Source organism: Chionomys nivalis, chromosome 7 (assembly GCF_950005125.1).
Source record: "Chionomys nivalis chromosome 7, mChiNiv1.1, whole genome shotgun sequence".
Classification (NCBI taxonomy): Eukaryota; Metazoa; Chordata; class Mammalia; order Rodentia; family Cricetidae; genus Chionomys; species Chionomys nivalis.
The window spans coordinates 71,153,701-71,174,649 of record NC_080092.1 but is presented as its reverse complement, the minus strand read 5'-3'; the positions used below and the strand labels follow the sequence as shown (position 1 = coordinate 71,174,649).

Here is a 20,949-nt window from a genome sequence, read left to right as displayed (position 1 = left end):
AAGAAAATTATGTACCTGTAATGAAGTTTTCCTGCCAGTGGTGGCTAAAGAAATGCACCTGAGTCCACGTGGTCTAAGCCAGAGCCGGTCTGAAACAATTAACTCAAAACAAAAATTATTGTACTGCCTGTTAAGGAAAGGGGTTGGTGGCTTTTACTTCAAAACCGCGGGTGCTTCACTTAAATCAGGCAGTGAAGGTTTGGAAGAAACAGGGAGCTATTAACTGCTCTGTGGGGGTTGCTGCTCTGCGACCGTAGTGGCCTGGAGTGGGGGAAGGGAAAGCGAGCAGGGAGCACGCTGTAAATCGCCTTCCTGAGCTCAGGCAACTAGCCGGGAAAGGTGGAGCTTGCGCCCCCCCTGTGCCGGGTCGGGGGCAAAATAGCCCCACGTTGGGCGCCAAATGTGGCGGAGCAAATGAATGTAGACAGATTATATAGATATATACAGCTTTAATAAGGAAATAGACTTACAGGACCACAGGTTCCCGCGGCGGAGCAAAAGACAAAAAAGGGCTGCTGGGCTCACACCCGGCAGATTTATCCGTAAACATTAGCCCGAGGCGAACACGCCCCCAATGGGTGGGGCTATGTCCCTACATTTATATAGATATATACAGCTTTAATAAGGAAATAGACTTACAGGACCACAGGTTCCCGCGGCGGAGCAAAAGACAAAAAAGGGCTGCTGGGCTCACACCCGGCAGATTTATCCGTAAACATTAGCCCGAGGCGAACACGCCCCCAATGGGTGGGGCTATGTCCCTACAGAAAAGAAGCTTTCTGTTTTTTTTCTAAATATTTATTTATTTATTATGTATACAATATTCTGTTTGTGTGTATGCCTAAAGGCAGAAGAGGGCACCAGACCTCTTTACAGATGGTTGTGAGCCACCATGTGGTTGCTGGGAATTGAACTCAGGACCTTTGGAAGCGCAGGCAATGCTCTTAACCACTGAGCCACCTCTCCAGCCCAAAAAGAAGCTTTCTTAGGGGGTTTATGAGTTCCTATTATCATCATTAGATTTTGGAGTCTTGCTATTAAACCAACAAATCTCTCCTTGACTAGGTATCACACTTTGTCCTTCCTTTTCCTTCTAGTGATCTTTTTACTGAGGGCAAATGGTTACAAAGACATTGGGGTTTCTTAACCTCACAGTTTGGAAAATGCTTTGAAATGAATATAGCAGCACACTGTCAAGGAAGGGTAGGTATAGACTGTGCTTGCAAAGCTCTTATGAGTATTCGAGATGTATTATTTTAATATTTGAAATGACAACAGAAAGAAGTCCAATGGTTTATGATAAGGAGAGTCTGTATGCATGTGTGTGCTGAAGTGTTAGGCTGCACTTGCATATCAATCAGCAGTTATGAATGCCTGCCCTTAGCTTGGCTTGTTTCTTACTAGCTTTTCTTAACTTAAATTATCCTACCTTTTGCCTCTCAGCTTTTACCTTTCTCCATTTCTGCATATCTTCCTGTCATTTTACTCTGTAACTGGTTCTGTAGCTGGCCTCTAGCATCCTCTCCCTGTTCTCTTTCTCTTTGTTCTTCTTTTCCCAGATTTCTCCTTACATTTATTCTCTCTGCCTGTTATCCCCGCCTATTCTTTCTTCTGCCTTACTATTCAGCTCTTTATTAGACCAATCAGGTGTTTTAGACAGGCAAAGTAACACAGCTTCACAGAGTTGAACAAATGCAACATAAAAGAATTTAAACCATCTTTGCATCATTAAACAAATATTCCACAGCATAAACAAATGGAACACAAATTAATATTCCACAACACTCATGCTGGTCCCACCAAATAGGTTTTGAAAAAAAGTTTTTTTTTAATTTAATTTTATTTTTTTATTGAAAAAAAATTTTCCACCTCCTCCCGAATATTTATTTATTTATTATGTATACAATATTCTGTTTGTGTGTATGCCTGAAGGCCAGAAGAGGGCACCAGACCTCATTACAGATGGTTGTAAGCCACCATGTGTTTGCTGGGAATTGAACTCAGGACCTTTGGAAGAGCAGGCAATGCTTTTAACTACTGAGCCATCTCTCCAGCCCCTGAAAAAAAGTTTTAAGAAGAAAAGAATTGAAAAGCTAACTTATAGTTTACAAGATTGATATGAAGATAACTTTAGAACCCTGTAGGAATTCACAAAAGAAGATATAAGCAAAAGATATATCAAGTTCTTTGAATAACATCATAAAAATAGGTACTAATACTTTCTCAATTTATAAGATAATTTTCTAACATACCATTGCTTCATTTTTTTAATTAAAATTTGAAATTAATATATACATACAAAAACCCAAACAATTAGAAAAAGTTGACTAAATAAAATATAAAGGGAGAATTGGTTTTATAAGATGTAGGAACATGCTGGGCGGTGGTGGCGCACGCCTTTAATCCCAGCACTTGGGAGGCAGAGGCAGGTGGATCTCTGTGAGTTCGAGACCAGCCTGGTCTACAAGAGCTAGTTCCAGGACAGGCTCCAAAACCACAGAGAAACCCTGTCTCGAAAAACAAAACAAAACAAACAACAACAAAAAAAAGATGTAGGAGCATATTATAAAGCCTACTAATTGTAATTAATTAATTTTGTGCATGAATAAATAGTCTAATCAAAGAAATCAAATGAAAATGGCAAGAATTGATCCAAATACAAGAATTAGTCTAAAGGTTGCTTCTCAAATCAGAGGGGGTAAACAGCTTGTCAGTGTGGTCAGATATGGGGATGATCTTCCAGGGAGAAAAGCCAGGATGTCCTCTACATCCATCTTAAGGTGGTTATCAAGGGACTTTCAAATGAAGTCATAAAGTCTCAAAAGAAAATACGTGGAACTGACTTACTTACCTCAGAGTGGGAAAGGAGTTTCTATTTCACACTGAAATACAGAAATTCTCACAGACGAGTGGATATAGCCACATGTGTTTACATAAAATGTCCACAACCAAAAACAAAGAGAGAAAACTGTGTTTGCAGTTTTAGTGCTGATGGGTGATATTGAACAGAAAAAATATAGAAAATGGCAAAATAAGCAGGGTTTTTTTTTTTTTTTTAAACAAAAGTCTCTGGTTTCCTTAAGATACAGTTTTCATTAAGACTTCAAAAAAATTTAGGAATTAATCATGTTGGTGACATTTAGAAAAACAGACATTATGACGGGGGAGTAGTTGAAATTTGTATCAGTTTCTTTATGACATGCCTGGTAATTTCATCTTGTTAATATTTACTATCATTTCTTATTTATTTTATAACTACCTATTTTACTTTTTTGTATATTTGATATAGTAAAATATCTCACTTTAGAAATTGTTGAGATTATAAATTACCAAGTCTTAATCAAAGATTGTATACATGATGGCCAGATTTTTTTTATCTGATAAGATTTCTGATTATTTATAGTTTAATTAAGTTGTAAGAGAAAAGATTGATATATCACAGTAAAGCCTAGATTTCTGAAATGAATTCATCTTATTAAGAAAATGCTATTCTGTAGTTTCCCAGTTTCTGTTTTTGCTGACCTAATCTTGTCTCTCTTCTCTCTCAGCAAGTTAGAGAAGCAGTATATTTCTTTAAGTGCTTATATTTTTCGTAAAAGAAAAAATGTTTACTTCTGTATCACTCTGTCAAAGTGGTGGGTACTTATGTTTCATGCTTGTATGTGTGACTGTGTATAACATTGCTAAAACCTCTATTGGTTAAACGGTTTACAAGCTTGTATAAAAGAATCAGGGGTACAGAAATGGAATTGCTGACTTGATTGGTAAGCTCCAGAACCCACATAAAAAGCCTGGTGTGATGGCATCCTTTGGTCATCCCCATGCTGAGGAGCTAGAGAGGCATTTCTGTCTATCAGACCAGTGATCCTCAGGTTTTGTGGGAGGCTCCGCCTCAAAATCTAAGATGAGGAATAAGGAAGAAACCTGATGTAAGCCTCTCCGCAGGTACTTGCCTACGTGCTCACATATGCACATGCCCACACAAACACACTTATACTACACATGCATGAATAAAACACGGAGGTAGGAAATGAACATGGGAGAAGGAGCTTACATAAAAAATAAATTTAAAGAAAAATTTGGATTTGGTTGGAGAGATAGCTTCGTCAGTAAAATGTCTACCATGCAAGCAGGAAGGCCTGAGTTTGGATCCCCAGAATCCATGAAAAAAGCCTGAGGTGGCCATCCACTCTTAGTATCACAGCCTTACAGCTCACTGGCCAGCTAGCCTGAATTGGTGAGTTCCAGATTCACTGAGACATGCTGTCTCAGAAAAAAAAAAAAAATTAAAGGGAGAAAGTGAGAAGGGAAAGACACCGAACATTGACCTCCAATTAGAGGCACCATATGCCTGTGTGCATGTGCATCCAGTTGCAGGGCTGTTAACAAGTAACACACACATATTGGATGGCTAAGATTAAACTCGTGCTATTATGCAAGTTTCCATACTCTTCATGGAAAGAGATCATGTGTTACTGCCATTAACATGCACCCAGTTTGGGCGAGCTTAGCATGATATTTTTCACGTAAGTTTATTTCATAGCATGCTGGAGTAGAAAGGGCTTGAGTTTTAATGCTAGAAAAAATAGTTTAAGTTACCCTTGGCCTCTGGCCTGTGATAATAGATAAATCCTATAGTTTCTCTGTAAATTTTGTGTAAAAAAAAAAAAATGTTTGCCTTGAGAGGCTTCTGGATTAGAAAACCTACAGTGGCCCAGGCTCTGCTGATGGTTAGTGATGACTAAACACAGAAACATCAGTGATGATTCCAGGATAGGCATGCTTCCTCCACACTTCCTCAGCCCCCTTGTGAACAGCACAGTCAGCACACCCACACCTTCTGGCGTCTGTTTGTCTGTCTCTAAAACTAGTTTCTGCTCCTTGTTACCTGTAACCAGCTAGTGCACTGCTCAGCACGTTTAAGTGAGTGAAATAATTTGGGCACTTAAACTCTAATGCATTAAAATAGAATTTTGTTTAAAACTCCAATTTTGGCATTATATGAAATCCAGTATAGCAACTAGCATTAATACACGCTTACTTCTGGATGTGTTCCAGGGAGGCTTGAGGACCTCTGTTTTATGAGGACAAACTGCCACTAGATGGGGATCTTAGTCACTTTAGTAACCACTGGAAATCTGCTGGGGCTTCCTTTCTCCTCCCTCCCTCGCTCCCTCGCTCCCTCCCTCCCTCCCTCCCTCCCTCCCTCCCTCCCTCCCTCCCTCCCTCCCTCCCTCCTTCTCCTTCCTTTTTTTCTCCCCTTCTCCTTCCTTCCTTCCTTCCTTCCTTCCTTCCTTCCTTCCTTCCTTCCTTCCTTCCTTCCTTCCTTCCTTCCTCTTTCCTTCCTTCCTTCTCCTTCCTTTCTTCCTCCCCTTCTCCTTCCTTCTTTCCTTTCTTCCTTCCTTCCTTCCCTACTTCCTTTTTTCATATCATCCTTTGTACTAGTGTTGCTATTCCTACATTCGGATGAAATGATTCCAAAAAGCTAATTGACTTTTGAGGCCATGTCACTAGCACATGGCAATATTGTAATTCTTGATTTTTCAACTTACATCTCTTACATTTTCTGTGATATACAATAAAATAAGTGCCTCTGAAATATTTCATATAATCTTTGACACATGGTGTCAATAAACAGTAGCTACTCCTATTTGATGTCTGAATGTCCTTTTTTAAGGGCTGTGACCACCCTGTGCTCCATTATTAAAGCAGTCTGAAAAGTCCATGCAAACACTCTTAGAATTGAGCTCTCGATGGCACAATGGCTCTAAACTCCGAGTCAGTATCAATCAAAGCTGTGTCTTCAAGTCATCACCTCTCCTTTCCTAGGGGTTAGTACTGAGTGACTTTCTTGCTGCTGGAGTTCTGCTGATGGCAGTGCAGTGGCTTGATGACATCATTTCTGTGACCACTCGTGACCTGAGTGCCTCCACTATCCCACTTGCTACTGTGGGTGCTAGAATGCCGAGCTATGTTGTTAACGCCCAGGGAGTTAACTCTTTACTAAGGTCCCTAAAGATGGATTGTTGGTGCCTTTGTCCAGGGCTCCATCGGTTTTTACAGAGAAGAGGTCTTTATTTCTCCTATGTACAGTGGTTGGGGAAAAGGTAGGATAAACCTGGTTTTAGTTCTCTGACTCTGTGATTGACTTACAGCAAACGTAAGATAAAGGGAACAGTTTGGTAAGTTTCCACTCTGTGTGCGTACTCTGACGGAAACATCACTACTATCAAGAGGCCTGTTGTATTAACGAAGCTGAGACTTAGTGAAGCCTGGAAATATCAACTGGAGGCCGGGGAAATGAGTGCCAAGATCTTTTCTGTAGGCTCCAAAGCCCAACTTCTAACTGAGGAAGCAAGCACTATGCATGGATGTGGAGAAGCACAATGCCTTTGAATCTCCTCGCTCAGTTCTTTAGTTAAGAGGACTGTACAAAAGGATCCAGATGTGATTTTCAACCCTAAAGTATTGACTGTTTTTAATCAATCACACCGTGTCACAGTTAAAAAGAAATTTTAAGAACGACCTGCCCTTGCTTGAAAATTTATCCTTAGAATGTCTCTTCTCTCCGTACCAGGAGTGCTCTTGAGTGAGAGTTAAAAGATTACATGGAGTGTGCACTCCTGTGTTAAAGGGAACTTCCTCGGCCTCACTCGCGTTTCTCACACACCCATAGTGAATCTCTGCCTGAATGTAGTGTATTTTAATTAAGCAACTCTGTATTATTCACTGTGGAGTTATATAAGACATTAAAACCATGTCTTTTTCCTTTTCGTAGGAAAGTGCTTAAGAAACACGTGAAGTGGAGTAATATGAGCTGCAGTTACATAGAATCTGCAGGAAGACCCTCGGGGGAATTGGTGAGATAGGAATTTCTGTTTTCTTCAGCTATATTCTGTAATTATTTTTCTGAGCTCCATAGCCTTGTGCTTACAGGAGATACTTTCCAGTTCTTTGCATTTTAAGCTTATCACTCATGGAAGTCGTAATCACTGCTGAAAACATCACTGCATTCGTCACCTATACTAAAGAGCATGGATTTAATATGTTCATAGCAATGTTGGGATCAGTCCATCTGTCTGTATCTGTTTTGATAGTTCAGATGTTACCATCAATGACTAAAATGTCATAGCCTATGATGAATACAGCAATAAAAATATAAGGGCTTATGTTGTTTATTGCCACACTTATATGATGTCTTTTTTTTAGATTTATTTATTATTTATACAGTGTTCTTCCTGCATGTCTGCCTGCAGGCCAGAAGAGGGCACATGATCTCATTACAGATGGTTGTGAGCCACCATATGGGTGCTGGGATTTGAACTCAGAACCTTTGGAAGAGCAGGCAGTGCTCTTAATAGCTGAGTCGTCTCTTCAGTCCCACTTATGTAATGTCTTTATGTAACATTGGAGCTACATTGGAATGTTCTAAGACTTGAAAAATTATTTTCTGTTTTTCCAGTCTGAAGAAAAGAATATTTAGACTCTTCAAGTTCTTCCTTTACACAGCTGTTAAATCCAAGACAACTGTGGTGAAAGCATGAATGAACACACATCTGCTGCAGGATCATCCAGCCTACTTGAAAAGTAATTTTTTTAAATGTAATTTAATATGTTTTGAAAGGTATACACTCTTTAAGTTTTGTTTTGTGGCTGTGTGACCTAGGGAAGCAATGCTGAGCTGTGAGTAAAATAACACGTTGATTACTGGGGCTTTGGTGTGTACTAGTGGGCCTTCCATCCCCGTGATGGAAACATCTGAGACAGTCAACTTTGAAACATGAAGGACTCTTGGCTCAGTTTTCAGCATGTGTTCACGCCTCTTCTCTGAGCCTGTGGAGACACAGCCACATCATGTTCCCGTTGGTCTCTTCACTGCATAGTGGCCAAAAGGCAGGTCTCAGTGTCACTCTCGGGCCATTCCCCCAGAATCTAGAGCCCTGGAACTAGGCCTTGTCTCTTGAAGAAACCAGCAGTAACTTCTTAGTAGCACTTCAAGCCTTTTAACACAGGCCTTTGGGGGACCCCTCCAAACCATAGTAAAATGTAAATAACACACAAAGTAAACCCTGGATGCTCATTAAAATTCCTGGTACAGATTGTGGGGTTTTTGTTTTTTAAATCTGGTTTGATTCTTTTGAAATTATCTAAGTTTAGCTTTTGCTGACTAACAATCCCCAAATGTCTGAAAATAATAAGCATTACTTTTTTCCTTACAGTTCTGTGGGCTGGCTACGAAATTCTGGTGGGCAATAGATGGCATAACAATGTCTGTCACCTCAGCTCAAAGGCTGGGTGACTGAATTCCCCTCTTTCCATCTGATCTTTCATCCTTCAGGAGGCTAACTTGGGCCTTGTCAAACAGTAGCAGAATGGTTCCTAGCGGGCAGCATAAGTGTTTTGCAAATATCTGTCTTCCTCACACTTGATTTTGTTAGTATCCTGTGGATAAAGTAATCCAATAGGAAAGGCCGAATTCAAGTAGGAAAGATAACGATGACTTGTAGAAAGGCTCCTTACCAAGTGGTTTGTGGACAGCAACCAAAGAAGCCGGTAAATATTTTATAAACAGATAACGTATGTTTTACAAGGTTCAAGCAGGGAAGGTCTCCTCTAACTTGTCTTGTCCTGTGCCCTCAGTCTTCCTATAGATAATTATTGTTATACTTTCAGTTGTTTTTGGTTCTCCGTTTTGCATAAACAAATGCATAGACATGTATACATACAAAAATAGATATAGACATATGTATGTATGTATTTTTATATTCCACTCTTCAAAATAGTCTAAAATGAAAGTGTGTCTGTGTGTGTGTGTCTGTGTGTGTGTCTGTGTGTGTGTCTGTGTGTGTGTAAACAACTAGAATAAAGGTTTTACAAATATTAAATGTATTAAGCCGAGCTTTGTTTCTAACTTTGCTTAAGTTTTGTTTGACCAACTTGCTCAGAAATACAACTTGATGGCATACCTACCTTGTGTTGAATTCTTCTGGCAGTTCTTTTTTGGTGGCATTTCTCATGTGCAGCAGAAATTACAACTGAAGCAAGTGCTTTGTAACAATGAAATTTTCCTAAATTAAAAGGATAATGTTTTGAGATTCACATGGAAGTAAATTTATTTTGCTCTTAGTATGTATAAATATGAAGTTGTTTATCTGATACGTTAAAATGTTTGGTTTTAGAGCCAATCTTATAAACAGATAAAAAAAAAAAAACCAAATCTCAGGCCCTTTTTAGTAAATCCTGGAATTTAAGCAACACTTAACAACTGCTTTTCTTATACTCCTCAGAAATAGACATATTGCTGTCACTAATTGTTTTATGTTTTATGTGAGAATTGAAAACACTGATAGAAATTCATTTGACTTCTATGATACTCTTCAAATGTCATTGCTAGTAGGCATAAACTATTTTGGGTTATATACATCTGACAATTTGATCTAATAAATAGCTGAAGGAAAACTATGTATAGACCTCTATCCTAACCTGTAAGTACTAATATATTTTATCCTAGGGATCCTGCCTTTCAAGTGATTACAGTTACTAAGGAAACAGGCCTGGGTTTAAAGATCCTAGGTGGAATTAACAGGAATGAAGGCCCATTGGTATATATTCAGGAAGTCGTTCCTGGAGGCGACTGTTACAAGGTAAACATAAAATAATCAATAATGACAGAAATGCACCAGTGGTAAGATTTGTTTTCTTCCTTCAGGAAAACTTTTTATATGAGTTGAATGTCCTCAATGAAAGATACAAGGGGACCTTTACCCTCAAGGACTTTTACCCTATAAATTCTCCAGGAAGCAAGTAATCAATATGTCAGACACTAACTCAAGGTTGTTGTGGTGGCGCAAATGAATGTAGACAGATTATATAGATATATACAGCTTTAATAAGGAAATAAACTTACAGGACCACAGGTTCCCGCGGTGTACCGGAAAAGCGGAGCAAAAGAAAAAAAAGGCTACTGGGCTCACGCCCGGCAGATTTATCCGTAAACATTAGCCCGAGGCGAACACGCCCCCAATGGGTGGGGCTATGTCCCTACAGGTTGTGCATTGCTTATAATTGCACGCTGTTCAAATCATCTCTGATGCAGAGTTCAGAGAAGTTGTATCTGAAGACATGTTGCCTATGTGCCTGCTGACTTTGGATCACCTTGGTCATCTGACCTTGAGCCACATCTGATTGCCCTCCTAATTGCAAAAGGAAACAAAGCAGCAAACTGAACTGTTTCATTTCCTGGTTTGCAGTAATTCTCATTGACTCATTAGCTGACCTTATTATTTGTTCACAAGAGACTAGATTCAACATGGGAATGAGAAACTAGATCTAGAATTAAGTGCAGATAGTGGCTAGCCTTTTTTCCTTAATCACATGGATGTGACAGACCGTCCATTTCTTTGTCTGATGCCTAAGAAAGTCAGGGCCCGATTTTAATCAAAACTCCAGCAACTTAGTTAACAAAATGTCATGCTTTTGGCATTGTCACCCCTTTGAGGTTTTATTTATGTCAACCTAGATATCTTGATTAAGGATCTTCTAAGTTTATTCTTAAAATTGTTCTTTCAGGGTTTTCTTAAATAAATAATTTCACTTTTACCCTTCTCTCACTGTAGACTCTTACAGAGCAAACAGTTTGTCTTTTCAGTTAGATTTTTATTTCCTCATGAAGGATAAAAGAGAGAGAGAGAGAGAGAGAGAGAGAGAGAGAGAGAGAGAGAGAGAGAGAGAGAAAGAGAGAGAGAGAGAGGATTGACCTGTTTCAGGTTTGTTCATTTCAGAAGGCATCTCTGTGCTGGCTTGTTGTATGTCAACTTGACACAAACAGCTATTGTAATCTGAGAGAGAAAAACTCAGTTGAGAGACCAGGCTGTAGGACAGCTAGGGCATTTTCTTAATTAGTGATTGTTACATGAAGGTCCAGCCTATCGTGGGTGTGGACAACCTTGGGCTAGTGGTTCTGGCTGAGCAAGACACAAGGAGCAAGCCAGGTCAAAAGCATTCCTCCATGGCCTCTGCATCTGTTCCTGTCTCCAGCTTCCTGCTTTGCTTGAATTCCTGCCCTTAGTTTCCTCAATGATGGACTGTTGTCTGGAGGTGTAAGTAAAATAAATGTTTTTCTTTCCTGCCCAGGTTGCTTTTGGGTATGGTGTTTCATCACAAGAGAAACACTAAGCGTCTTTCCAAATACCTTCTAAATTCTAAATTATTGCCAGTTTAAGGTATTATAAAGATCTACATTTAAGCTATTCAAATTAAATCATTAGACAGATAGCATAGGTTAATGTTAAAGTTAAACAAATTCAATCCACTATTCCCCAATAATCTTTTTGGCAAGAATTAAGAGATCCTCTCTCAGTACAGTTTTAAAGCTTAGAGATGTGGATAGGGAGAATGGGAGACTTGAGCATTTAGTATAGTTTAAGTTGTTTGCTTGTTTGCCTGTTTGAGACGAAGACTTTGTTTTAGATCTGGCTAACCTGGAACTCACTGCATAACCCACACCAGCCTCCAACTCATGCCAGTCTTCTTAATTCAACCTCTCAGACGTTCATATTAAAGACCACCATGCCCTCCTAACTAAGATACTTTGGGTAGGGTGCAATAATAGTTCAAGGTGCCTGTAAAATTTATGCCCTTTCATTTCCATAAATACTTTAAATCAGACTAATAAACTGAACATAGTAATTTTAAGTGGCTTTTTTCTTGCTGTAAATATAGCAGAATAAGAATTATGCTCATGATATATACCTTTTCTTGTTGATTGAGGTGTTCTAGAAGACAAAACTTTCCAGTGGCTTGTTTTCTTCCTTTACCACTAGAGAGCAGCATGAAGTTATTAATGTTCAGGTCATATGCAAAAGAAGAAAACCAATTAGAAAAACGTATAGAAGAATGAGTAATCCTCCTGTCCTTATATTTATTTTGTAAATATTTCCTTCAGAATGCTATATGCAAATACAAAATAATGCATATTTACTGTCAATATTTTATTGATAATATGCGTCTAGTGATGTAGATTCTATTTTAAGTAAGTGTCTATCACTCTTGCTAGTCTTTTATTTTTGACACAAGGTTTTACAAAGTTGCCCAGGCTGGCTTTGGACATATGTTAGCACTGTATTTTAATTTATTTTAGCATATACTATTGATCTTTTTGCTCTTTCCCTCTCTCTCTTTTCCTTTTCCTCTGTGTGTGTGTCTGTTTGTGTGGTGTGTGTGTATGTGTATAGTTACATGTACGTGTACATGAAAGTGGAGGAGTCCGGGTAGAACTTGAGCCACCCTCTTCTCTTAGCTTCCTGATTAGCTGGTATTACACTAGTCTAACATAAAAATACAATTTTAATCTGTCAGAATTTCTACATGGTAGTTATATTCATAGAAACATAGGCTGCAAAGTTTTCTGTACTAAAATGCCAGACTTATTAATTGTTAATTATTTTCTGAATTTCATATGTGCTTTAACTAAGGTATAATTTTTAAAAATTCTGTGTGTGTGTGCATGTGTGCATGTGTACATGCATATGCATTTTTTCTGTTTGTCATATGTATGCAGTACTTATGGATGCCAAAAGAGGGCATCCGATCTTCTGTAGCAGAATTGTGTTAGCTCTAAGAACTCTAGGCAGCCAGTACTGAGAACAAATGCACCAGGTTCTGAATAAGGAGATATGAAAATCTGAAACTCCTTTCCATACCCTTAGCTAGTCCCTGGTAGTTTAGAGCACTCAAAGAACATTCCTAAACCTGTTGACTCAACACTCCCTTCATCTTTACATTCAGCTTTCTAATTTCCTGATGAAAATCTTCACTTAGTTATCCTAAATGTGTCTCAGAACCAACATTTCTGAGGTACAATGGCACAAGCCATGATACTTATCTCAAACTTTCTTCTCATTTCTTCCCAAGTAATAGCCTCTTCTCAATCACTTTTCAAAACTCTTTCCCATTCTTTTCCTTCTTCGCATATCTTAGCACTGTATTTTAATTTATTTTAGCACATACTATTGACCTTTTTGCTCTTTTTTGAGCCTATTAGTCATTCTCTCCCCTTTTCTCTCCCTCCTCCCACCCCCATGTGTGTATGTCTGTGTGGTGTGTGTGTATGTACAGGCACATGTATGTGTACATGAAAGTGGAGATCAGCAGTCAACACCAGTGTCTTTATCTGTCATTCTTTATGTTAACTTTTGAGACAGTTTCTTACCGACCCTAGAACTGGTTGATGAAGTTAGACTGGCTAGCCAGTTGGCTCTGAGCATCCACTTCTCTCTCCCTTGCCCGCACTGGAATTGCATGCATTTTCTTTGTGGGTGCTGGGAGTCTGTACTGGGGTTCTTCTGCTTGCATAACAGGCAGTCTTTTAACTGAACAATCTCTCTAAGCTCTCTCTTTAGTCTGGCATTGGTTTTTATTGGCATTTTCAGTAGCTTTATCTGCTCTTAAGGCACCTTGCCTATGTCCCTTCCCACCAAACTCCCTTAACTAGTATTAGTAACCTCCAGGCCTCTGTGTAGACCCCTTTCTGCCTTCAGCTCTCTTTCTCCATTTCTCCACTTACAAGCTTGTATTCCCTGTTTCTGACAGAGCCAACCCTTCCTTATCTCTGCGTAGGTATGTTGTACCGTTAAGCTGGGACCGGCACCTCCTTCCCATTCTACTGTTGCAGATATCAGTTTAAAGAACACTTGTCAGAGGACTTGTCTCCTGTCCTCCGGTGCACCTGCAGATAAGGCCAGGTTTTATCATGCCTGTGTGTGTGTCTAGCGCTTGTTCCCATGTTTCATGTCACCCAACTCAGGCTGTAATGGACCATCAGTCTCCCTGATCATCTTACTAGGCTGAACCACTGCCTAGTCAATGGCAAGGACTGCCGTCTGGCTTCTTTCCAGTGGCTGCCTTGGGGTGATTCACTCAGATATTAATGAATGGATGTTGCTATGATCTGTCACGTTTCTGACTGTGTGTCTCCTGTTTTGCCCAGTATATCAGATGGTGGATAATAATTTTGAAATTTTCGAATGTTTTCTTTCTTTCATTTATGATAAGATAAAGTAACATTTCATATTTCATCTAGCTGATCTTAAGACATGTTTAACATACATATATAAACTCTATACATAATAAACATATATGTAGCTATGCAGTATGCCTGTAAGGGTATATTTACTCTCCTAGCTCTGAGTTTGCACTGCCTCTCACAACAGTGCCATGGTGTACTTGGCAGTCAATATTCTTTCTCTCTCCATAAAGAAAGAAAATCCCTTGGAGTTATTGCCATCTTAGCTTTGATAAATTGAGGAATTTTTGTCAACCTTGTAATTAAAGACAAAGGTCCCATTGACATAGGCATCTACAGTTAATCATGGCTCACAAGGCCTGGAAAGCCATCTTTCACTTCAGAGGAGGAGATGCTGAGCACATGGCTGACCTCTGCCCAAAGCCTCTGGATACACAGGAAGGCAAGGCTTGTGGAAGACAGAAACCATCGCATTGGTAAACAGCGAGGAAGCAGCAGCCAGGACGGTTCACCTTGCGGCATCACTCTCCTCCTTGCTGCTGTTGTTTCCATTGTTACATAACTGCATTAACTTCCTCAGACCACTTCCCGGACCTCATTCCCTTATTGTTGCCTGATCAGATTCCTTTGCACTGTGCTAGGGAACCACATAGTAGCAGGGTCTGGTCAACCAAGGGATAAGTGGGACTCATCTGAGAGCTCTATCAATATTAATATGTTATAATTTGGGAAGGGTAGGAGTAAATGAAGTAGGATAGTCAGTATAAAGTAGGTGCTATGACAGAGGTAAGTGTGAGTTTTGTTCAGGAAAGATGGTGTTTAGGCTGCCTGTGAGGTAAGAGGTTCATCCTGTGGAGGAATGGGAGTGGATGAGAGCATTCTGGATGAAAGTGGCCATGTGTAAAATCACTGAACTATGCAGATAACAGCTGGTGTGAGGAGCGCTCTCTGAGAAGAGGAGGAGGAACTTTTACGCTGAGATAGGCGTGAGGTGAAGCTGGAACGGTAGTTAGTTTCCAACAGGCTCGGGAAGTTAAAGGGTTTCAAGTTTTTCCTAGCTGTGGGCTCTATCTCAAGAGCAGCGTAACTGAACTCCTGAAGATGAACAATAGCAAACCTGGGACAGATTCACCTTATTGACCACCTACAGTGTATTTTGCCTGGATTCTTTGATTCTTACAGTAAGCTTGTATTGTAGGTACTTGCACCAACTTTTTTGCTAGGAAAATGAGTAGAAAGTTTCAGAGACATTAAGCAACTTTCTTATGTTTACAGTAATCACTGGAGTTCAAAGAAGGCTACATGTAGTTCATAGCTTGGGGAAGAAACTCAAAGACTCACAGAAGCACCATTTCCTTTCTGAATAATGAATTAATTCTGTCAGAATCATGCTCAGTAGATGGTTTCTGATAATGTAATAATATGTTATTTAAAAACTTTATAATATAATCATAATTGAAATGAACAGTGACAGCTGTTTACAACAGAAGAACTTAACCAGGAACGCATTATTATTTTGACATGTACATTACCGTCAAATGAGAGAGTGTTCAAACTGAAGTTCAATATTTAGACAGGCCTGGCATTTTGCCTGGCCACGTGATGCAGCTGCTCCATAACCTGTGAGTGGTAGAGACTTTGGCATTCCCTCAAGTCGTATCTGCACATATATTGCATGTAGTCTACCTGGTGCAGAATCCACTCGCTTAGGATGCCAGATTTTTACAAAACTGGCTTTGTTATTCACATGCTCTGACTTTTAAACAGGTTCAGAAATTCATTTGATCAGCTGATATTTCATTATCAGAGCAAAATCAAACACTAACTGCTGCAAAGACGTGTTCAAAAGTGGAAATATGTATACATACTAGAAACCTGTGACCAGAGGCCTTCTTTTCCTCCTTCCAGTACATTCTGCAAGATGTCCCTTTAACACATACAGGTTTGGGATCTGTATAGCTTGAGAAGAGAGTGCAGGAGGCTGCAGGTCACTCTAAACCCTTTTGCCCATCTGGGCTTTTTTAGCCTTTTTTCTCTGTATCCCACGGTACTTTTCTGTAACAGACATTAATATAGGAGTTAGCTCCAGATGTCTGTAGTTTAGTTTCTGGTTCCAGGCGAAAGGATGTGCTCTCCCATCCCCTTTTCTCATTGTTAACAAAGATCTAGCTAGTAATTGCAGAGCTCACATTCAAATCCAGATCTATCTGAGTGCTAGCCTCCATGCTGTTTCCTCTCAGGTATGAGGTTCATGCTGACATGCCAGCCGGCTTGATCATTTGTGTTATGGGTATTGTATAGGCAGCCACATTTGCTGTGAGCTCCTGGATGTAATGGTCTCGTCATATTCCATGGATACTGTTTTGCTCCAGTTCTCTCTGACCTCTGGTTCTTAGAACATTTCTCCTCATCTTCAGCCATGTCCCTGAGCTGTCCATGAGGGGAATGGTATAGCTGTCCCAGTTGTGGCTGAGCACTCTGCTAGCTCAGGTTAGATTTTCAGTCAAGGATCTTGAATTTGTAGAGATTGTTCCAATACTATCAAAAGTAAAAACCAACCTTTTTAAACATTGTGTGGTAGTCAGCCTTTCATTACTACACTAGATCCCTGAGTTAGTCAACCAATGGTCTGTGGATTCATACACCGACATGGTTCAGTCCCGGCTTGATTGGCCCATTGCTTTTGGCATAAGACAACATATTCTGGCAGGATGTGATAGCGTGAAAATGCTCATCTCAGGTCCAGGAAACCAAAGAGAAGAAACCAGCATCTCATGATCCTCTTTGGGGGCTGTCCTCGGTGCTTCCAGTGCCTCCCAGTTACCCACCTCCCAAAGTTTCAGCTGCTTCCAGTAACGCCAAGCCATGAACCAGTCTTCTAGCAAACAAGACTTTGGAGGATACTCAGAATTTAATCCTTTGTTTTTTCTATAGTACCGGAAATAATACTTTCTGTGTTTGTACTAATGAAAAAAGAGTACTACCTTAGAATTTGTTAAAGAACAGAACTTTCCTTCTCAGTTGAACTAAAAGAAAGAAAAACAACACACACACAAACAAAAAAAAGAAAATCAAGTGACTAAGATGCTGGCCCAGCAACCACATCAGTCTTGTAAATTGATAATGCTGGAACTTACATACTTGAGATAGTTATGCACAGGGCCAGGGCTTAACAGAGACAGCCAGTTAAATCAGGGTGACGTGGCTATGATGCTATATGCACAGCCTAGTGGCCTGGCCACAGGAGGACTAGCATGTCTAGTAAAGATGATGCTCGATTATTAACTGAGATTTGGATAGTATCAATATAGTTATGTTTCTTAACCTCATTTTTAAAATATCAGTGTATTTGTGCTTGTATGGACATTTTGTATGTGTGTGTGAATGTTTATGCATGCATGCATGTTTGTATTATATGTGTATATGTGTGTGTGTAGGTAGGTACATACTGTATGTTCACGTATTTTCACATCTCCATTAACCAGAGGAAAGATGCAAGAATGTTCATTCTAGGGTGGATGAGTGTCCTGTTCTGAAATACTCAATGTACAGTGAGTGCAGGCTCACGTTATCAGTCAGAATCTTATCAGACTCATAGTGCTAAGCTTTGGGAACAAATGTCTTCCTGGAATACAGGCCTGTTTCCTATAGGCAGATTCGTTAGCATGAGGGCTGTTGAATAAACCACACAATTTTACTTATGTATATTCCTTAACCAGGCATTAATAAAACATTTTGCTATTGGAGGTCTCTAATTTTTTTCACTCTGTGTTTATGACATTATTCATAAAAATTAATTACTTTTGTTATACTAATTTTATTAAAATGACTTTATTATTTTTTCATAATTTTCTTTTTGACTTTTTTTTTTAGGATGGACGTTTGAAACCAGGAGATCAACTTGTCTCAGTAAACAAGGAATCTATGATTGGTGTATCATTTGAAGAAGCAAAAAGCATAATTACCAGAGCCAAGTTGAGGTAACAATTCCATCCATATGATAGGATGAGTCATTTAGCATATACATCGAAAGGTGGTGATTGAGAATACTGTAAAGAAAGGTTTTTTACTCTACTAGAAACAGTATCTTTGAATTTGCTTGATTGTGTTTGTTGCATATCCACAAACTGATTTCTTTTCATCGTAGGTCAGAATCTCCTTGGCAGATAGCATTTATCAGACAAAAATCTTACGGTGACCATCCAGGAAATGTTTGCTGTCCATCCCCATTACAAACTTCAGAAGACTGTGGACCTCAAACCTCAGCATTTAATCTTCTTTCCCCTTCCCCTGAAGCACTAGTTCCAAAGACTTCATCCACTCCCAAGACTCAGAACCCCATTTTACCTTCTATTCAGGTACTCTTAAACTCCAGCTTAATATTCAGTCCATAAAGCGTTTATGTTTTTTTATGTTGATTTAGTCAACATAGAATTGTAATTTCATTAATAATGCTTATTAATAAGTTAGTATTTCCTTGAAAGACTTTTTCCCTTCTTAGGTTTTTATGATGCAAAAACATAGATTTTTTTTAAGACAATGTATCCTTTCTTTAAAAAATTAATAAGAAAGCATCAACACACAACTAGACAGCACTTCTGCCTAACTGCGTATAGGTACTCTGGGGGGAGGGGAGCGTTTGTGTACGTGTGTGTGTTCAGTCCCTAGTTTCTTCCATACGTACTGAGGTTAATCCAGACTATCTTATCTATAGTGTCACCTTCACATGTGTGTCCTATGAAATAGTTCACCTTACTTATTTGATTTCTATAAAATAGAGAATTTTTATATCCAAATTAATATAATTGCTTTCAATCTGCTACATTGTCCTATTAAATCACAATTCTAAAGTAGACTTTAGATTCTTTAAATTTGTGTTCAGAGTAAAATAAAACAAGAAACGGGTATACTTTTAGCCAATATGCTAAGTTTTGCTCAAGGTATATGGTGATCAGAGAGCCTGGTTTCTGTGAGTCCTTAGACTGCATCTTTTGAAAGGCAAGGGACATGGCATTCTGTTCCGTTATCTTAGATGCTGTATAGATAAAATCATTATTACTTTCAACTCTGAAATGCTTTCTTTGAAGATAAACATACCAAATAGTAGGAGCTTCATACTTTTTGTAATATTGCTTTGATCTCTTTAAACCTTCTATTAATGTTAACACGAGCATCTAGTTTAGTTTTTGACCTACTTTAGAAAATGAAACATCGTCTCCCTCATTTTCTTTCGCAGACAAAACATGGATACAATAAAACAGAACATACTCCAATTACTTCTTTGGACAACAGCCCTACAGATGCATCCAGTTCAGGTAAATTCCCATTTAATTCCTGTAATTTTGTTCTTCAATTATCCTTTCTCAATGATGAATTCATAGTATGACTTTCAATAGACTTTAAAGAAGGGTATATTATGCTTTTCTTCCTTCAATGAATAAAAGAGTGAAATGAATGTATTATTTGGTGCTTCCTGTTAAATTTTTGCTTTCACTGGAAATTTATTTGAACATAGAGTTGAAATTTTTAGAAGTGCATTATAATTAATACATTTTAAGAAGTACATTATAATAAATGTCTGTAAAGTTGCAATAGTTAGATTGTTATAATTAAATAATGAAAGGCTTCTATAGCCAATATGCAATTTATTGCCCTTTACTGAAGTACTCATGAGATATAACACTGCACCACTGAAAACACAATATAGATGGGACAAAACTGAAAAAATGCTTGGTTTTTTGTGTTTGTTTGTTTTAGAAGATACTGTGTGGATATAAATTACAAACGACAGCAATACTGACTTTGATATTGTTTTGGATCACCCTAAAGTGATGTAGTAATATTTTAAAAATAAAATAAAATGAAAATTGTTTAAGCTGCACATAGAAAAGGATTTTTATCAAACCATAAAGATCTTATTGTCTCAAATATCAAGAAAAATAATTCTTACACCAAAATTATCTCTTAAAATTAAAGAAGACAATTTATTAACTATATTTAATATAACTAAAAGGATAGTTACATGTTCCTAAATTATAATTAAAAGTGCAACCCACATGTATGTAAGGTGGAGACTGCTTGTTTGTTTCCTGGCTGATCAGACTCAAAATAATCACACAGAAACTACCTTAATTAAAATACTGTTCAGCCTATTAGCTCAGGCTTTTTGTAACTAACTCTTACATCTTAAATTTGCCCATTCCTATTATTCTGTGTAGCAACACAAGGTTGTGGCTTACTGGATAAAGTTCCGGAGTCTATTTCCTTTGGCAACTACATAGCATCTCTCTGACTCCTCTTTCTTTTCTCTGCTTGTAATTCCTGCCTTGCTCTCTTCTACCCTGCCATAGGCACAAGCAGCTTCTTTATTCATTAACCAATAAAAACAGCACATATACAGAAGAACTTCACATACCATTTCTCCTTTTCTGTCCAAATAAAAAGGTTTTAATTTAACATAGTAAAATTACATATAAAACAGGTATTAAGTAAGAATTACAGATACAGTTACAATATTTATATTTATCTTTTATCATAAGCAAGGAAAGCTATAATTATAACTATTTATTCTTTAACTCCATCAAAGATCCCAGAAGGTTAAAATATTACTTAAGTTAACAGGAAGTGCATTGTAAGCAACTTGCAAAACTCTAAAATTGACAGAGACATCTTACTGCCTGGACAGTCACCCAAAGTCCTTATGTAATTTCAGGGCATCTATCTTCAGCCTACAGGCCCATAGTATCTGGCAGACTTTTTTATGAAGCAGGAAAATTTAAAGACAGTTCCACCTATATTGGCCGTTTGTCAGTCACTTTTTTCTGTCTCCTGCAGAATGTCTGGCAGACTCTTTCATGAAGCAGGAACCCAGAAGGACTGTCTCACCTTCTTTTGGCAAGTTCAGCAATCATTTTTCTGTGGGTCCT

At 38.6% G+C, this 20,949-nt stretch overlaps 1 protein-coding gene across 3 annotated transcripts in view; it reads left to right on the top strand.

Annotated features, from left to right (window-relative positions):
• The window catches only part of Stxbp4 (syntaxin binding protein 4), a 161,366-nt gene that overhangs the window by 14,070 nt on the left and 126,347 nt on the right, over positions 1–20,949 (top strand). For 2 of the 3 annotated variants that reach the window (XM_057775538.1, XM_057775540.1), the window contains exons 2-7: positions 6,779–6,860; positions 7,463–7,587; positions 9,512–9,644; positions 17,897–18,003; positions 18,171–18,381; positions 19,260–19,338. In XM_057775538.1, coding sequence (XP_057631521.1) covers positions 7,541–7,587; positions 9,512–9,644; positions 17,897–18,003; positions 18,171–18,381; positions 19,260–19,338 — 577 coding nt within the window. In that variant the 5' untranslated portion in view covers positions 6,779–6,860; positions 7,463–7,540. Of the gene's footprint in view, positions 1–6,778; positions 6,861–7,462; positions 7,588–9,511; positions 9,645–17,896; positions 18,004–18,170; positions 18,382–19,259; positions 19,339–20,949 lie in introns of those variants that run through there. The other variant, XM_057775539.1, reaches the window with a different exon arrangement.